The sequence below is a fragment of the Excalfactoria chinensis genome, chromosome 1, assembly GCF_039878825.1.
Source record: "Excalfactoria chinensis isolate bCotChi1 chromosome 1, bCotChi1.hap2, whole genome shotgun sequence".
Taxonomy (NCBI): domain Eukaryota; kingdom Metazoa; phylum Chordata; class Aves; order Galliformes; family Phasianidae; genus Excalfactoria; species Excalfactoria chinensis.
The window spans coordinates 45,353,295-45,371,592 of record NC_092825.1 but is presented as its reverse complement, the minus strand read 5'-3'; the positions used below and the strand labels follow the sequence as shown (position 1 = coordinate 45,371,592).

General features: G+C 49.5%; 1 protein-coding gene across 2 annotated transcripts; it reads right to left on the bottom strand.

Annotated features, from left to right (window-relative positions):
• Positions 1 to 358: 358 nt before the first annotated feature.
• On the bottom strand, positions 359 to 9,650 carry ARHGDIB (Rho GDP dissociation inhibitor beta). 2 transcript variants are annotated; one of them, XM_072343829.1, is made up of 6 exons: positions 9,299 to 9,650; positions 5,146 to 5,334; positions 4,510 to 4,593; positions 3,475 to 3,551; positions 2,077 to 2,140; positions 359 to 1,181 (listed from the first exon to the last, which is right to left on the bottom strand). In XM_072343829.1, the coding sequence occupies exons 2-6, from the start codon at positions 5,321 to 5,323 to the stop codon at positions 982 to 984; spliced, it is 603 nt and encodes a 200-aa protein (XP_072199930.1). In that variant the 5' UTR covers positions 5,324 to 5,334; positions 9,299 to 9,650; the 3' UTR covers positions 359 to 981. The 2 variants fall into 2 exon arrangements, with proteins under 2 accessions (XP_072199930.1, XP_072199922.1); XM_072343821.1 differs by lacking the exon at positions 9,299 to 9,650 and adding an exon at positions 8,550 to 8,931.
• Positions 9,651 to 18,298: the final 8,648 nt, after the last annotated feature.

Genomic DNA, 18,298 nt, shown 5'->3' with positions numbered 1-18,298 from the left:
AAAGCTTCCAGCTCCTGAGATAACTGCTTGGCTGGAAGAAAGCCCTGAGTGTCCCCACTGTGCAGGCATTAACCTTAGACAGGCTCACCAATGCTGCTGTGGGTGTGCCCTCACACTCAGCGTTGGGCATCTCAGCTTCACCCACTGTGTAGAGGGATACCCTGCACTTCCCTGGGTGCTGGGCCCCACAGATGCTCCCAAGCACTTGCCCAGTCATGGGGACATGCAGCTCCTCTGGTGGATGGGAACAATTTCCATGGGAAATGTTAAATATGAGAAGTGAATACCACATACACCTCACTGCCAAACTCTGAAGTTTTTTTGGAGCCAAACTCCAGGAAAGAAAGAGACACTCATGCAGAGAAGAAGAAAGAAATCATTTTTATTCTTGAGACGCTGACGTCTTGTTACAGCATCTAGCTGCACCCCCCTGACCGGTTTTGCCTGCACAAGGATGGATTTCAATGGGGTAGGGCACCAGATACAAACCAGGAGACCATCATGGGAGATAAGTAGCCATTTACAATGAGTCAGGGCATATGGCAAGTGTAACTCAGAGAGGGATTTTCCAGGGACCAGTCTGCCCTGCCAGGAGACTCAAGGAGCTGGCGAGGTGATCTTGTTTCCTAGAAAAGGCACTTCCCGGGACCAGAGTTGGTATAGAAGGAGAGATGGAGGCAGCAAGAGGAAGTATTGGGAGAAAGGGTGGGATATGCTTCCCACTTTAATCCATTGCATGTCATGATGGGGTGGTGGTGAGAAAGGGCGGGTTATTTTCAGTGTATCAGAAGAAGCAGCAAAGGCCACCTGCAGGCCTGTGCGTCAACCAAGGCTGGCACAGAGCCCCAGAACCCACAAGGAGAGCTGCAAGGGCTGTGGCCAGCCGTGGTGGCAGGATGGAGCAGCGTGGTGGGCATGGCCCACCTGGAGACTGGTGCAGGAGGCAAGGGGACGGGAAGGGGGAAGGCAAATGGGGTGAGCTCATTCTGTCCATTCCTTCTTGATGGACAGGTTCCACTCCCAGGTGAGATGGTCATGCTTATCATCATCCGTGAAGAAGGACTTGTTGTGGTAGGTGCCTCGGGCCAGCATCCCTTTAGGAGCTTCTTCAATAGGTGTCAGGAATTCATACTCCTCTGGCCGTGGCCCATAGCTGCCAACCATAAATGTGGCTTTATCCACTAGGAGAGAACAATCCACATGGAATGAGACTCTTAGGAAGGGAATAATAAAGGAGAGAAAAATCTATGAACACAAGTACAGATCACTGACAGAAAGGAAATAGTGGAGTGATGAGAGAAAGGGACACGGTCATCAGTGAAGGAAGTGAGAAAGTGGGTTAAGATGGGCAGGCAGATGGGCAGGCATTTAAGTCTGTGCCCTCTCACATCTGTGTGCTGCTCCCATGACAAACAGCTGTGGGAAGAAGGAACCCACAACACACAGACAGAGATCTCTCTTTATCCTCTGTTACTTCTCTATGCTGGTCAGAGGACATTACCTGCATGCTTAATGGGATGGTGGAGCCTTAGTGGTGGTTGTATGCAAAAATGCACATGTGGGGATGGGTGTATAAAATGGGATTTTCCTTTGCCAAGCCCAGGCAGGGCAGCACTGTAAGAACACGTGAGCCTATGGGCAAACACAATCCTCCATAGACAGTGGGAAGCTTTGCAGAGCAGCTGTAAATTTTACCAAGCACATCTGGAAGAAATTTTGATGGGTGAGAAGCTCCACAAGGACTGAGCCACACTTCAAGGGCTGGTGGGGGAGGTGAAGAGGAAACCTGTGGCAAACACCGTCTGTACAGCATCTCTGGGGACATTTCTGCTACAGCTGGTGGTGTAGCATACAGACAGCAGAGCTGGCTTGCAATGAGTTCACACAGGCACAGGAAACAGTTGGCCTGGGTGAAACAAAGTGCAGACTTATGCACTCTGCTGAGAAGCCACATCTCCTGTGCAGCAGCACAGAGAGGCCCTATCCTGGTCCAGATCTGCAAGAACACTTATTTGAGCAGAGAAGGTTGCAAGAGAAAAAGTATGGGTATGCTGGGCATGCAGGTCTCTTACTCACCCTTCACTCCTGTTCGGTAGGTGTGCTGCACGTATTTTAGTCCCGACACAATGTCCCTGTTTACCTGCACAAAGTGACCAGAAGTAAGAGTCACAGGGAAAGTTTTGATCCTCTATCTGCTGTCTTTCTCTCCTTACAGAGATGACCACCTTGGCTTCTCACACAACTACTCTCATGGGCTTGGCACAAGACACACTGTTGGGAGTTCTAATGTCACTTCCCAACAGGCAGCCAGAGACCTGCAGCATTCTCTGTGTGTCTGAGGGCATTTCCTACCCTTACCCATCCTTCTCCTGACTGAAGGTGACTGAAGCAGATTCCCAGAACAGACTGATAACGACAGAGAAAAGTGAAGCAGGGGAAACCAGAGATGGGTGACTGGAGTCATGCTTTCAGCACAAACAGGTGGGCCAAGATTCATTGAACTCTCCCAGATCCCCTCTAAATTCAGTGAGGAGCTGGCAAAGCTGCTCCTCAAGAGATGGAGGTCACAGTTTTGTTTGTAATCCTTCTTTGAATCTTCCATGGATATCTCTCGCTGCCCCTATCCAGCACACACTGCCCCTCTACAGAACAGTTCCATGGTGAAACAAGATGGGAAGATCCTTTTACATCTTGGGGAGAATTCACATGGTGTCAGCTCCTACCAGTTTTGGGACTAAGGAAGGGAGTTAAGTAACTCCAGGCATCTCCTGGCAGCTGGGCTCAGATACAGCTGGAAATATTTCATTGCACAAAAGGGAGCTGGAGGTGTGTCTGAGGACAAAGCCATCTGAGACAGCAGGTAAACTTCAGAGACAGAGGGAAATCTTTCCTGCAGAGCCCACACATTCACATTTTCCCTTCTGTTTCACGAACACTACCTTCCTTCTCTTTACCCTCTCTGCCAAAACCAGCATTGACTGCAGCAAACGTTTGCAGAGGTGATCATTTCAGTGCTGGATGCCACACTGCAGCGTGACTAAGTTTTGTTCTCAGCTGGAAACAGCAGAAGTGGCTGACACACTGCTTGACAGAAGAGTGGGGGTTGAAACTAGCCCATTTGAATATGTCATGACTCAAGAGAATTCAGCTATCTTCTGCCAAATGCTACACTATTACATCTTTGCTATGCATTCATCAAGCCCAGCAATGCAAACAGAACTACCATGTCATGAAGAAACATCACCTCTTTTCCTTCTTTTCCATTCCCACTCTGTGTAAATTAAAGACTTTCTGTTGGCTGCAAAGTCAAGCCAAACTCAGCCAAAATTGCCAAATAACCTGTTGTTCGCCATCCTTGATGGACAGAAGGCAACTTCTTCCAAGGGATGAACAGGCAGCAGTAATTCTCTGAAAAGATCAGGTCCCCTGATGGGTACAACAATACCTAAAGCAACCAGCAGGAAAACAACTCACTTTGAAATGGATCTTAACTCTGTATTCAACTCCTTCCTTTAATACAAAGGTCTCTTTCTTGAGCGCTTCAAGGTCACCTGTGAGAAGAGGATCAAACCATTAGCTAGGGGTGTCACAGTGAGGAGAGAATAGCTACAGAGTGCCAGGGCTGGGACTGGTGTCAAAGGTGAGCATCCCTTTGAAAGACTGACCACCTGCAACATAAGTACACAGCAATTGCACAATGAGCAGACATAGGCAGAAATGTGGTACGTATGCATCAGTCTCCGCACCAAAGAATCACAGGAGTGTTAAGGTTGGAAAAGACCACTAGGATCATCTAGTCCAACCACCATCGTCACCACCCATCGTCACCACCCCCACCAACCATGTTCCTCAGTGCCACATCCACACAGTTCTGTGTGGACAATGCCCAACACACATAGGTCTTGGTACACAGAGATATTTATGTGCAGCCTTGTCATTAGGCAGTGCACACATTGTTGATGCCCTGCTTCAGCCATGCCCAGCTCTAGGCCCAGGCGAGCAGAGCATGTCTCATACCCCCTGCCCAGCTAGTGAGGCCTCCTGGGCACTGCATGGTTGCAGTTGTACAGGAAGCTGCTCTTCTCCAGTGGGCCTGGCTTCCTCTCTATATAGAAAAGCCCATATAAGGTGAAGCCTGGTCTTTTCCCCATGTCCTCTGGAGCCGGAACTGCAGTATTGCTTGATTCTGAAGTTTCAAAACAGCCTGTTACTCAAATGCATGCATTTCCCTTGTGCTCATGAGCTCTAAATGAAAGGAAGAAGAGAAAGCAGGAAGAGCCCTTCTACCAAAAGCTACCAGAGCATTCTAGATGAGAGAAAGATCCTCCACACTTTTCTCTGTTGCATCTTCTTTTTCATACAAGTGTACCTTAAAATCAAAAGCAAAGCTATGATACCCTCACGACTCCTCTAAAGCCAACTAATACCTTAAGGACAAACTCCCTTTTAATTTAAAACATTCCAGGGCCTTTGTGTGTCCTTCTGTGTGCACAGCGATTCTGCACCCACCTGTAAGGTCCATAGTGATTGGCCCTGGAGCAGAGTCACACACCAGGGTGAGTCGGGTGACCACCACATTAGGAGCCGTTGGGTCTGCAGGTAGGAAAGTGAGGGGGAAGCTGTCAGCTTGTGAAATTAAGTGTCTGAGGGGGAAGGGAGACAGAAACTGAAGAAATGCTACTGAATTCCCACACAGAGGATGCACCTCACAAAGCACCCAGTAAAACCAACCTTCTCATAGCACAACAAGACCACGTATCTATCCCAGACACTCAAAATGGATCCCTCCAGCCACTACCTCAGTACCTAGACAAAGTCTTTCCACCACAGGAGATACCTCTCTTTAAATTACTGGTCCCATTTCAGCACAGGCTGGTCCCCTCATACTCCTAACCCCCCTGCAGTCCTCCAAGGCATGCACACCCCATACCACAAGCACCTTTCAGACTCTAGCACTGTCTGATACCTTACATCAAATGTTCAGAACATCCTCCTTGCCAGATTCCCTGCATTTCCAGCCCACCAGCAGAAATCTGCTCAGCCAAGTTACTTTTTCTTTGAGTCCATCTTGCCCCATCTCTGTATTCAGGCATGCCCTTGCAATGCATCTCCCCAGTCACTTCCTACCAGGATGCTCCTTCCTACCTGCCACCACAGGTCCATCTCCTAGCAGGGACTTCTTGTACTTAGTGAGGCTCTCATCATCTTTGTCCAACTCTTGCAGCTCCTGCAGTGTTTTCTGGGGAGGAGGTTTGTAGTTCAGTTTCCCATCCAGCTCGTCATCATCCTCCTCCACATGAGGTTCCTGGGTCTTCTCAGTCATGGTAGCTTGATCTGAGCATCAGAGAGGGGCAGTCAATGGGATTGCTCTGTGGGAGAGTAGCTTCCTTGGGGGCACACTGTATGTCAGTTCCCCAGGCAGTTGGGCAGGCACAACGCAGTAGAATCATCAAAGGCAAATGGCGGAGGCTATCAGCAATCCTGACACTGCCGTGCTGAAATCTGGGCTTGAGCTCAGCCCCCTCTGCCCTCACTGCTCACCCACAGGCACCACACACACACAGACCTCTATCAGCCTTTCCCTTGCGGGGAGGAGGCGCCGGAGCGGAGGCTGATACCAGAGTGATTTACAGTCACTCTGCAGCACGATCGCTGGCCGACAACCCTGCAATTACAAGCCACTGTGCACGGCTTCTGTGCTTGCCAGAGAGCTCATACAAAGAGCCACAGACACACAGCAGGGCACAGAGATGGGAATGTAGCTGAGGACAGATGTTTCACTCACTCTCTTGTTACAAGCCAACAGTCAGAGATCATAAAAAGATCATATACTTGGCAGCAGCTCCTTTACATCAGCATGTTGTCTAAAGCACCCAAGGAGATGCACTCACTTTGATCTGTCTGTTGGTATTCCCAATGTTTGCTCCAAGGATCAGCTCACCACAGATCCATCAGGTCTCCCTCCTGCTGAGGAAAGGAGCACTGATGGTGGCTGCATCCAGCCCTGCATACCTGCACTTCATCTCTCAGAAAGGAAGAGGCAGAAAGGCTGGAGTCCAGCTCAGCCAGGATGCACAACACTGAGCACCAAGCTTGAGACAGTTTGGGCAGCATCCCAAATGGGAGCCAGTGCAGGGAGGCAGAGGGCACATGATAGGGAAAGAGGAGGCAAAGACAGGCAAGAGGAAGGAGCAGTAAGCACTGCTACACAGATCACTCAGTGCACTTCAGCTTATCCTTATGTTAACTCATTCTCCGAGACTGTCCTTGCTAAAAATTCACTTTTTCCCTGGTTGCTTGCATTTCCCCCACTAAGCCCTTTGTTCCTCTCTACAGCTGTGGCCTTGAAGTTCCCAGTAGGAAGCTCCCAGGATAGTTTTCAATTTCATTGAAAGAGAATGCAAATAAATATATATGTTTATGCAACAGTCCACAATGAATCAGCAAGTGGAATCGGGCAGCAATGAGTAATACACAGACCTCCCAGTGCTATCCCAGCACGGATGAGACCAGTGGAAAACATTCAAGGAGGGGCATATTGGCAAAAGCACATTACAGAGGCAGGGAAGGACCGAACAGCAACAGGGATGAGAGCACTCAGTTGTGTTACAGCTCTGATACAAGGCTGCTTTGCTACAACATGTTGTGGTGAGTCAGGAATTATTGCAGGGGGGAGCAGCCGTGAAGTAAAAGGAAATCCCAGTTCCAATGGCCTTGAAAAACAGCATGTCCCAGAAGCCGAATGCCTCTTCCTGGCTCTGGGAGCATGAAGGACCTGTGTACAATAGGAAAAGCACACAAGCTTGTCCTCATGAGGAAAGAAACCAGAAGCTCCCCAATAACAGCACTGTAGCTCATGTCTCACCACTGTGCAGCCCCAGCACCCCATGACCCCACAGTGCCATCGCACAGCAGCCACAGGAAGAGGATGTGATAAGCTGCAGCAGCCAGCACCAGGTCTTGCCATCCATTGGGCTCCAGCTGCAGATCTGAGTCACTTCCGCTCCCCAGAGCTTTCTTGTGATACCAGGCTGTCTGCTCCAACTAGAACCATAAAGCTACTGCCTGCCTGTTCCCATTCTACATAGGGGTTGTGGTTTATCACAGGAGGAGAGCAAGATCTTACCAATCTTACCAGCCCCATGCACAGAAGAGGTAGAGCCAGAATTGGGCCAGCTGATTGCTCTCCATCCCTCAAACCTCATCTTTGCATCATTCATGCTGCCAACTTCCCCCGCCAGCCCTTGGGGGCAGCTCACTTGAGGTGCAGATGCATTTAGGCTCTGAAAGCCTGTGAAGAGTTACACAAGTAGCCTGCTTTGCCAGTGAGAAGAGTCAATGGAGAGCAGCCTGACGGGCTGAACAACCACCAGCTCAAGTACATCTTTGCAAGATGGCAGTGATCAGACCCCACTCCAGCATTTCTCTCCAAATTGTAGACCTGACTTTCTTGCCATGTTCCCATGTTCACATCTCACCTATTTCCCACCCCTGCCTGCCTTTGCCTCATGGGCAGCAGCTCCCCAGGGCCGAGGAAGGGCCCTGGGTAGTGGGGAGAGCTGAGGATGGGCACAGCTCTTGGCACTGTATCTGCTTAGTCCTCCTGTGGGACTGGTGTCCTCTGCCAGCAGAGAGGTGCTGCAGGGCTGAGGCACCGAAGCATCCCCAGGGTGAGCGTGTCAGCACCCACCTGTTGGGGGGCCTGGCTTCCTGTGCCAAGCACACAGCTCCATAGAGCCCCCCAGGGCCTCAGGCCACCAGCTGCATTAAAAATGAAAAGCATTAACCCTGTAGATGCTTTACACAAGGTGACATGTGACTGATTTAGTCCCTGCTCTGCTGTATTTTTCGCACCTTTCCACAGCCCTGACCCTCAGTTGCGCATTGCCTGCACCTCTGAAGTCTGGGAGCTTCCATACAGCAGCAGGGAGAAGGCTGGAGCCATATCAGGGACTTCCCATCATAAAGCCAGCTGCAAGAATACACGGAGGGACTGTGCTCTCCTAAGCATCGCTGCCTGTGCTGGGGCTACCCGTGCATCTGCAGCATTTTGAGGCAGAGGGATGCACATGAGGTGGATGTACCTCCTCATCCCCCCATGCCACCACAAGGCACAAAGAGGGCTGTCAAGGGTATAACATTTTATTCACGCTCCCTCAGCACATCAAATTCACTCCCTTAAATAGCCCCCTCCCTCAACCTAGGGCTTATCTCCAGGAAGCGGGTTTAGAGGCAAGGAAGCAGTTTCCCACCCCGGGGCAGTGACACGCGGCCCCACCGGCGCCCCACGTCCCACCCCAGAGATGCGGGGGCAGAAGGGCAGCCCAGCGCCCGGCTACCGGCGGATCCCCCGGGCACCGGGGGGGCACCTCTCCCCCCATTCCTTTCCCATCCCAAACGCTGAACCCAACTTCCCCGTCGGATGCGGACAGGGCCCTGCCCGTGTGCCGGCCAGACCGGGCGATAGAGCCAAACACCGGAACAAAGAAGTTGCCCTTCCCCCAGGTTCACCCCCCTCGACCCACCCCTCCGCCCTGGTTCGCACTCACTGCTGCGCGGTGCCTTCCTGCCTGCCTGCCTGCTTGCGGGGTCCTCCTCTGCTCTCAGCTCTCAGCTTTGCGCTTTGGCAGTTGGAGCAGGAAGGAAGTTGGTGGGGGAAAATAAATAAATAAATATCACTCACACTAAAAAAAAAAAAAAAAAAGAAAGAAAAAAAAAAGCCTCCCTCCAGCAGCCCCACTCGAAGAGGAAGCTCCGATACAGACCGCATGCTGCAGCGCTCCTCCGCGCATCGCTCTGCCCCTACCGCCGGGCTCTGCGCTCTCCTTGCGCGGCTTTGTGTAAGCGCAGAGCCCCCGGGTGGGCTGCGGGAGGGGGCCCCGAGAGGCTCCCGGCTCTTTGTGAGAAGCTGCTGCTGCTGCTGCACTTGGGCGCTCGGCTCTTTGTTGTCCGACCCCAGGTTTTAATTGTGTTTCTTTTCCTGCTTGCTGTAATTAAGGTCGGTCTGAGAAGCCGGTGCCGGTGCATATCGTTGTTGTACTGATTTATACTGGTGATGTGTGGAAAATCGAGTCGAGCGTTTTCGTGCATAGGCGGGGGTACAAGTGGTGGTCGTTACAGCTGAGCCTCATTTTTCCCAGGTAACGCATGCTACCTGCTGCACCTGATGGGAACATCGTTCCCATCCCGCCGTGTGCACCCCGCTCCCGGCCATTTTCAAGCAGTCCCAAAGATCAACAGCCCCTGGAACAATAAGCTCCCTTTTCCCAGGCATGCTTAAATACAAGAAGGATTTTACCCCACTTCCACTCTGAAATGCCGGTGGGTTTTATCTTCTTCCACTTGCAGATTGCCCGCTTGCTTCTTCATTCACATCTCTCCTCCGTGCGCATCATCCTCAGTGCGGAATTTAAAGACAAATTAGATCATTGGTCTGCAACCAGCAAATCTGGAGCTGAAATGACTGATGCGCTTCTTTTAATGCATTTGCAGAAGCAAACTGAGTGAAGCAAGTCCATTGTCAAGGGGCTTATGTTCACTGCCCCAGATTCATGTCTGATAAAAAATATTTATTGTACACCAATTTTTAGAGGCTGCAGACCACTGAATCAGAGGAATCTCTACCAGGGACGGGCAGATCTCAGAAGAGAAGGGCTGATGGTGTGGATGGCACTTTGATTCTGACCTCATGCTTTTCAGGGGACAAACAGGGCATGTATCTGGCTGGCAGTGGATTCCCACTGAGTCAGGCCTGTAGCCCCAGAATTATTTTAAACCTCCATTAATATGTTACTGACCAAGAGAAACTGCTTAATGCTTTGCTGTTCTTTCCCAGTCCTATCTCACCCTCCTCATGGGACAATGCAGCAGAACTGAGCAGAGTACTGGCACAGGCTGCCCAGTGAAGCTACGGGTGCCCCATCCCTGGAGGCATTCAAGGCCAGGTTGGATGGGGCTCTGGGGAGCACGGGGTGGAGCTGGGTGAGCTTTCAGGTCCCTTCTAACCCAAACCATTCTATGATTCTGTACATACAGCACTGTGCGCAGTTTAAAACATACCTACCAAAACCAGGTAAGCAGACACATAAGTATCTATCAGTGAGCTTTAAACCCAGTTCAGTTTCCCAGCCTTGTTCACCTGTGCTGGAAAATGGAAGGGGCTGTGTGGGAGTGCAGACTGGGAAAGCACAGAACAAGTGATTTCCATGACCATGCCAAGTTATGGTGGCTCAAACTGCTGGCATGAGCGGTGTTGGCCTGGGCAACATTTGGGAAGCTAGAAGTGCTAACTATAGTCTTCTTTTGAAGCCCGTGCCTCTTGTAGATCAGCCTTTAGTCTTGCCTCCTGTGGTACCTAGACTCACTCTCCAATTTCCAGTTTGCACTGGAGATGAGAATACCCTTGCTGGGAAGGTGCATGAGTTGAAGTTACCATTTGGTTACACCCTGATTTGAGGTTTCCTTGGGTTTAATGGCCATGTGAAGAGACCAGTGCTGCATGTACACTATTTCTAAATGTGCATGAGCATACATTGAGACCAGTACACCCACAAACATGCACAGGGTATAGAGATGTACACTTGAATGTGTACACTCAACCTATATCAGCAGAGAAACAGGTTTTATCCCTAGATTAGAAATTAACCAGCATGTAATCATGGATAAATGTCATTGCTCTGTGCTTCATCTTCCTGTTGGTAAGAGGGGTGAGAAGGAACTGCAGACATTGGATACGCACCATGGTGAGCAGATGGGAGCTTAGAAACCAGGCAGCATCCTTCAGGTTGGCATATCCGGCATCCCACTGGGGAACCACGTCACTGATCTGCTGGAAAAAAAAGGCAGGTTTTGAACTATGTTGCAGCAGAATATCACTGAAAGCGAATCCTTAACACCAAATATTTGATCTCTGGCAATCTGATGCCATGCAGTAAAGACCATCTCTCAGCAGACTTTGTCGAACTGCAGCCTGTGACAGGAGGAAGCAAGGGCAATGTCTAGAAAATGCCTTGCTTGATTGCAAAAGAAGTGGCATTATTTCAAATGTGACTTTAGTTGGAAAATACTAACCACTAGCATCCAAACTTATGGAATCATAGAACCACAGAATGGCTTGGGTTGCAAGGGACATCAAAGATCAACTAGTTCCAGCCCCTTGGCCATGGGCAGGAAAACCTTTACTCCTAATAGTCAAATGCTTTCTGTAGAAGCTTGAGATTTCTTGAAAACTTAAAGAAAAGTTAGGCATGGCATTATTCTTCTCTTTGTGTTTGGATTGCTGCCATCAGCTGTCCGGCACTTCTTCTGGTGTTCCATTGCTGCTAAATGTCATCTCCATGCTCCGCATAAGAGGTGCCTGAATTTGAGGAACTGTACTGTTTAATGGCCTTTAGAAGTGATTAATTCAGGAAAACATCACCTGTTACAATCTTGTACTTTCACCCACTCTCTATTCGTAAAATTTTTACATCTGAGCTGAAATCTCCCAGGCTGGAAGCAACATGAAGGGGAATACAGAGTTCAGTCTAGTGAGGCTTTGGAACTGGCTGCCCACTGTGGTGATGGAGTCACCATCCTTGGCGGTGTTCAAGAAAAGATGCAGATGTCACACTGAGTGACATAGTTTAGTGGTATAGTAGTGATGGGTTGATGATTGGAGTAGATGACTGTAGTGTTCTTCCCAGCCTTAATAATTCTATGATTCTAGGAATAGGAATTCATTTTTGTAGTTTTAAGAGGCCCTGTAGTGCAACATCTTTTCCCACTGCTCTTGTTAAGTATTTTGCTTCAGAGCTTTTCATTTACATCTGCGATTAACTCCATGCACAGTGTTGCGCACTTACATTGCTCTCCAATGAACAATGCGGCCAAATCCTGTCCCTGTCTTGTGCTTTACCTCCCCCTTAAGCTTTTTGCCATTTCCAGCAAGGCTACGAGCAATGCACCAAGAAGACCTCGTGGTGCAGCAAACTAATGCCAGTGAGTGCTGCAAGGACAGCATCTGTTTGTGCCACGGGTGTCCCCAGGCCAGGTGTCCCTGCACTGTGTGGAGGCCCTTCCTCCTCCTGAGATCACACACAGGTGCCTTTAGAACACCCTTCAGGCTGTCAGCTGGCCAAGGAGCTGCCTTCACAACATGTGACTGGTGCTCTGTCTCTCCAACTCCTCCAGAAGAGATTTCCTTGAAAGATGGAGAGGAGATTGGAAATGTAATGCTTGCCTAAGTAGCTTTTAGGCCAGTTAACATGCTAATCCCATAACACCCATCTCTAGCCTGAAGGCTCTCAGAGTCTTCACATGTTGTTCCTGTGTGCCTCACTGGCCATAGGGGAGAACAGCAGGGCAGGGAGAGGGAGAGGGCTTGGCTGGAGCTGGGGAAGCAAAGGCAAGAAGAGCATGTAGGAAATCCAAAGGCCATCCTGAGACAGGCTGAAGATGGTCACTGCAGCCCACTTAAGGAGAGAGCAGTGAAAGTGGAAGGGGTGAAGAGGAGATAGGAAGGACAGTAATAGATGTGGGAACATCCCTTCCCCAAGGACTGGTGTCCCTTTTCTGAATGCCTGCATGGAGGAGAGCAGCCCCATCACTCATCTCTCAGTGGCTGCCAGGTAGGAAGCAGCCACCGGTGGGGCCAGTACCCACTGGAGTGAGATGGATTATTTGGGGGCTTCTCAGAAGTGGTTATATAAGGTCAGATCTCAGTGTGTGTAATCAAATCTCAGCCATAAGCTGATCCCTGGGCGGGGTGTTAGGGAGGTATTTATCCAAGCATGCCCCGTGCGCTGTGGCTTCCCTCCGACACAGCCAGAAACTGGCACTAAATTAGGAAAGCTCTGGCATCCTCTTTTTCCCCGCTGGCTTTAGCAAATCTCCTTGCCAGCTGCACCCTGCCTTGCCCGTGCTGAACACTCATCTCAGCAGGGAGCCTGGCTTGGTGCTGAAATTCACAGCTCAGAATGAGGCTGTGCCCAGGCTCCCGCTGGCTCTCGGGTGCCGTGTGTGCCTTGGTGTTCAGCACAGCGCTGCTCCGGGCACTGCGACAAAAGTTCTGCTTTATTGCACTTGTGCTGTTCCCACTGCGGATCCCACAGCTGTACCCTTGCCAGCCCCTACAGTGGTTTTGTGCTGGTTCTCATGGAAAGCACTGGGGTGAGGATTGCCCTCCTCCCTCTCCTTCTTTGCCTCTTGTTTTGTAGACTTAGGGATATGCAAGAGAAAAACAACTGCGGTGCTCAACAAAGTAGGTAACAGCTAATTAAATTCTCAGTAGCTGCCATCCATTAACATATATACACAGAAGCTCAACAATGTTTGCATACAATTAGAATTCTCTCAGAGCTAACAGAGTCATAACTGAGGATAATCAATAGGGAGCTTAAGAGGATCCTGATCAATGTCTTGCTAAGGGAAAATGTGGTAAGAAATTGGCATTGGCATTGTTGTTCCTCATCATCATCACCTGCAGCACCCCTGCTCCCGTGAAAGCTTGTCGTTGCCATTCCCAGCCGGTCACCAGGGAAACCTTCTCCTTTCTCTCTCTCTAACCTTCCTTTCTTTTCATTTTCCTCTATAACCAGCTTTAACCTTTGCAGTCACTGTATGCCTTCAGCTATGGATCTTGCAAATCGATCTCTGTGGATGTCAAGCCTTCCAGAATATCCTTTGTGCAACATTGGTGAGCCCAGTGTGCAATGACAGCCCTTGAACAGTTCACTTAATCTCTGAACAGCGCTCTCAGACACAGGGTGTTAATTTTGGGTGGTCCTGTGTGGAATCAGACCCTTCTAACTTGGGATAATCTATGGTTCTATGATTCTATGATGCGCTCATCATATTTGATGGGACCCAGAAGTGGCTGCAGCCCTAGGACCCTGCCACAGAGCAGCCTCACAGCCTCCCAATAAGAGGCTCAAACTCAGTTGGTGAGAGGTGCACCTCCACTCACAAGCAAGCATGAAAGCAAGGATCTACACTAGTAGAAGGGCTGAGGATGTTCCAATCAAAAGCATCAAATAAAAATATTTTAAAAACTTAAAACATTAAAACCTAAGGATTTATGAAACCCTGAGGAGAGAATGTCAGGCTTAATCCCTGGCTATAGACCTCAGCTATAAAAGAAGAATTATATATATATGTGTGTGTGTGTGTGTATATTCGGTGTGATTTACACTTCCATCTCTTGGCTTTTCCCCCTTCCACAGTCATTTCACCAGGGATCAGCTATCGCATGGCAGCTGGAGCATTCAGCATCAGTGTGCCTGGGAGCTGTGCAGCCACCCAGGAGACCAGCTAATGGGGCAGGAAGAGCTGCCTCCTCTGCCCATTAGCTGAATGTTCCCGAGGAGAATGCGGGATGCTCCCTGGCAGCAATCAGTTCTGTTTGAGAGCCTCAGCTGTTACTTCAAAAAACAATCCTAATTATGGTGGTGGTGGCAAAGAGCTGAGCTGAATGAGATTGCACGGCAGTGCTTTTATCTGTGAGGAGGAGGAAAGAAGAGCATGTCTGTAGTGTGGTGTGAAAGCCACAGTAATGGATGTGTCTCCTTAAGAAGAAAGAAACATTTCACCAAAATGTTTTAGAGGAGCCTCTCTGGATTGGACTGCTGGTTGCCAAGGAGAGAGAATCGATCCTTCAGAGCAAGAGGAGAAGGGGAGCTGTCAGGAGAGGAGATGTGGAGCTGACTTGTGCACAGTTACTTCTTCATAGCCCAGTGACACTGAGTCACTCACTTCACTGTTTCAAACTGAATAAGGCACTGGAATTATCTGATTTAAATAAAGACACCCTCTTGCCGGCTCTTCTGTTTTTCTTCTTAGCAATGAAGCTAAACTGTTCCTTCCATGCTTAATTCAATGCGTGAACACGTTAAGTGAGTGCTAGTGGATCACTGAACCACTGTATGCAAGTGTATGGCACATAATTCATACAGAAGGAGTCAATAATGGGAGGAGAAAATTCTAAGGAAGATCCTGGAGACACCACTGTAAAAACTGCTGTTCAGGTGCATTCTTAAGGGTGACCACGTGCTCTGCCTGCTGGCAGCCGCATAGACAGCAAGGTTAACTCCTTGTGCTTGCTCAGAGAAATGAAAAAATGTCAGGTCGTAGTTCAGGACTTCAAGCTAAATGGCATTTGGGGGGGAATAATAAAAGAAATAACGTAATTCAGAAAAGAAAAGAAGCTTCTGATCTAACAAACACAGTCCCCTTGCAGCACTGCCAGCAGCCTGGCTGCAGACATTTAAGCAATGTCAGTGCACAGGAAGGATGCTCAGTAACACTACTGCCTTCTCCCAGGACAGCTCAGCAATGGGCAGGGGACGCTCTCAAGTGATAAATCACAGCACAGTTACACAGCGCGGGGCTCTTTGTACTGCACAGCCATACTGATGGCTCCCGTGGCAGATTTTGGGGCAGCTGGCTCTGGTCTACAGGTCTGTGTTTATCGCTACCAATCATGGAAAGGTTGGTGTGAGTTAATAAAACCCTACCCACGTACTCCTTGTTAGCATTATGTGGCAAGACTTTGTTACCCATGTAAACGAAGGCCGGGCTGACTGCTTAGAAGCAAGGAAATGTAGCTGGTAGCTAATGAAGTGTATGACAGCTACATGGGTTTTATATCACTTGCTACAAAAAGCAAGCACATCCTCAAGTGCTGTGCCTGAGAGCTTGGGGTCTAAAATGCTGTGCTGGCATGCATGAATCAAGCACCTTGACTGAAGGAGAAAGGCAGGGACTTAATTTTCCCTGAGGGAACCCTGGGACGGCAAAATGCTCAGACAGCTCAGACATGCGGCATGGGGCTGTGAGAGGCACTGAACCACCGAGCAGCCCCAGGAGGAAACAGCAGCAGGGCCCTGTCCGCAGCCACACTGGGAATCCATCCCATGTGTTGCCAGAAGCTTGATTTATGTTTCCTCAAAGGACATCTTTCTCCAGACTGCCCATGGAAATCCCCCTCTGGAGCCCTGACAGTGGAAAAGCAAACCTCGGCCTCTGCCACCTCTGCCCCGCCAACAAAGCAGTCTCCATGGCATGAGTGGAAATGAGAGCCAAGTGCAGGCTGCTCTGCAACCTGAGCATGGGGACACTCAGCAGAACAGAGGCACAGATCCTCAGAGTCAGCAAACTGCTGTGCTTTCTTCAGGCTGTCAGGTGCTTTATCCTGAAACTGGAGTGCATGACCTTCTGGAGGAAGGACAATGCAACGTACCATAAAGATGCCGCCTTCTCTGCAGCTGTGATGGGCTGGTTTGCATGCATTTGCAGCTATGTATATTTGCAGGTCAGTTCTCTGTAGCTGCTTCTTTTCTCACCATCACAGACAGACTGCTGAGGACATGGTGAGCAGTGGGGAAGGAGGGTTGCAGCAAGTGTTTTACAGTCAGAGTGGTGAGGCACTGGCACAGGTTGCCCAGAGAGGCAGTGAAAGCCCCATCCCCAGAGACAGTCAAGGTCAGACTGGAGGGGTTCTGAGCACCCTATTCTAGCTGTAGGTGTCCCTGTTCATTGCAGGGGAATTGGATCAGATGACCTTTTAAAAGTCCTTTCCAACTCAAATGATTCTATGAGTCTGTGTGAATCTTCGTTTGCAGACACCTTAGTGCACCAAACTTCCCACTGAAGTACAGTTGACATGACAACCTCACTGTCATACAAAACAAACAGGCAGTCACTTTCCCAATCCAGGCCCAACCTCTGTCCTCCTGCCAGGGATGCAGAAGCACTTGCTAGGTTATCTCTCTGCAGATGGGAAGCCTTTGTTTACCCACAGAAATTCCCCAGCAGTTCCCAGCCAGGTATGCCCACATTGCAAGCTATCACACTCTATCAATACAGCACAACATCTCACAAGTACCTGACATGAGATTGTAGAGATTTGTTTCAAAAGAGCTATTGTAGTCCTCAGCCACTGCATCCTCAGCTTGAGCCCTGGCCAGGATTTCCTCCCACAGTCCCACAAGCACTGTGGCCCTGGAAAAGTCACTGTCTTGTAAACTTGCACTCTCTTTGTCATTCAAGCAAGCTGCTATTTCTGGTATAACTACAGTTACCATGGCTACACAGCTCATAAATAGGGTCAAAAACCTCTGAGATGTCTTTAAGCGATTCCTTAGAATAGGGACAAATCCGGCCAGAGGTGATGAAGCTCATAGTTTCCCTCTGGGACCATTGCCCGGATACCATGCAACCCCACAGCTCCTGGAGCTCTGCTCTGTGTGTAGTGCCTGCTGCTGTGGTCCTGCTGCTTGGTGGGATGGGCTGACAGTTGGATTAAATGATCTTAGAGGTCTTTTCCAACCTTAATGATTCTGTGATTGTATGATTCAATGAACAGGTATCCCAATCCTGGTCAAACCTCCTTATCCAGTTAGGTCACAGAACTGGTGCCTGCAGCTCTGCAAAAGGGGCAAAGCAGAGAGGAGAAGGAAGGAGAGGAGAGGGAAAATAACCTGGTGACGGTGGAGAGCAGGAGAGAACACAACAAGTGGGACTGCTTCAGGAGTTTCTGTCACACTTACTTAAGGAGCAAAAATAGCACTGGGAATTTTTTTCCCACATATCCACAAATAAGCCTGCTTTCCCTGGAAAAAAAACAGGAAAACAAAAGGAGCATTTCAAAAACAAACAGCCTGGAAACATGTAAATTTACAAGGTTAAGAAAAGGAAGCCTGCATAGTCTCAGAACAGCAGGCAAGAAGAAAGCAAGCAAAAGAACTATGAGGACTGGGGGCTGCAAAGCCGATTTTCTCAGCAGCTCTGCCCACACATGAGAAGGAAGAGAGGGAGGGGGAGCCCCCAGAAACCTGGCTGAAGCAGATGGAGGCATGGGAATGAGCAGCAGGGATGGGATGGAGCCTGCTGCCAGCGGGCTGCACCTGTTTATATCCATACAGGCAGGTTCCTGCCCACAGAAATCAATTTTGCTGTTAGAAGCTGCTGAGTACCATCAGCCTCAGTGTTTGTGTGCAAGTGTGAGGGAAGAGGGAATGCCAACATGATCATAGAATCACAGGGCATCCTGAGTTGGAGGGGATCCATAAGGATCATCGAATCCAACACCTGGCTCAACACAGAAGCACCCAAAAATCAGATCATATGGCTGAGAATGTTATCCAGACACTTCTTAAACTCCAGCATTGCTTCCCCCATCCTCTTCCTATGACCAGAAAGAATTGCAAAGCCCCCAAAAGCTGCATGATCATCCCCAAAGACATGGAACGCTGTTTCTCTGCTGCCTCTCTGCTCAATGGGCAGGCCCTCAGCTGCACTCAGCATTTACCTCCCTGTGTTC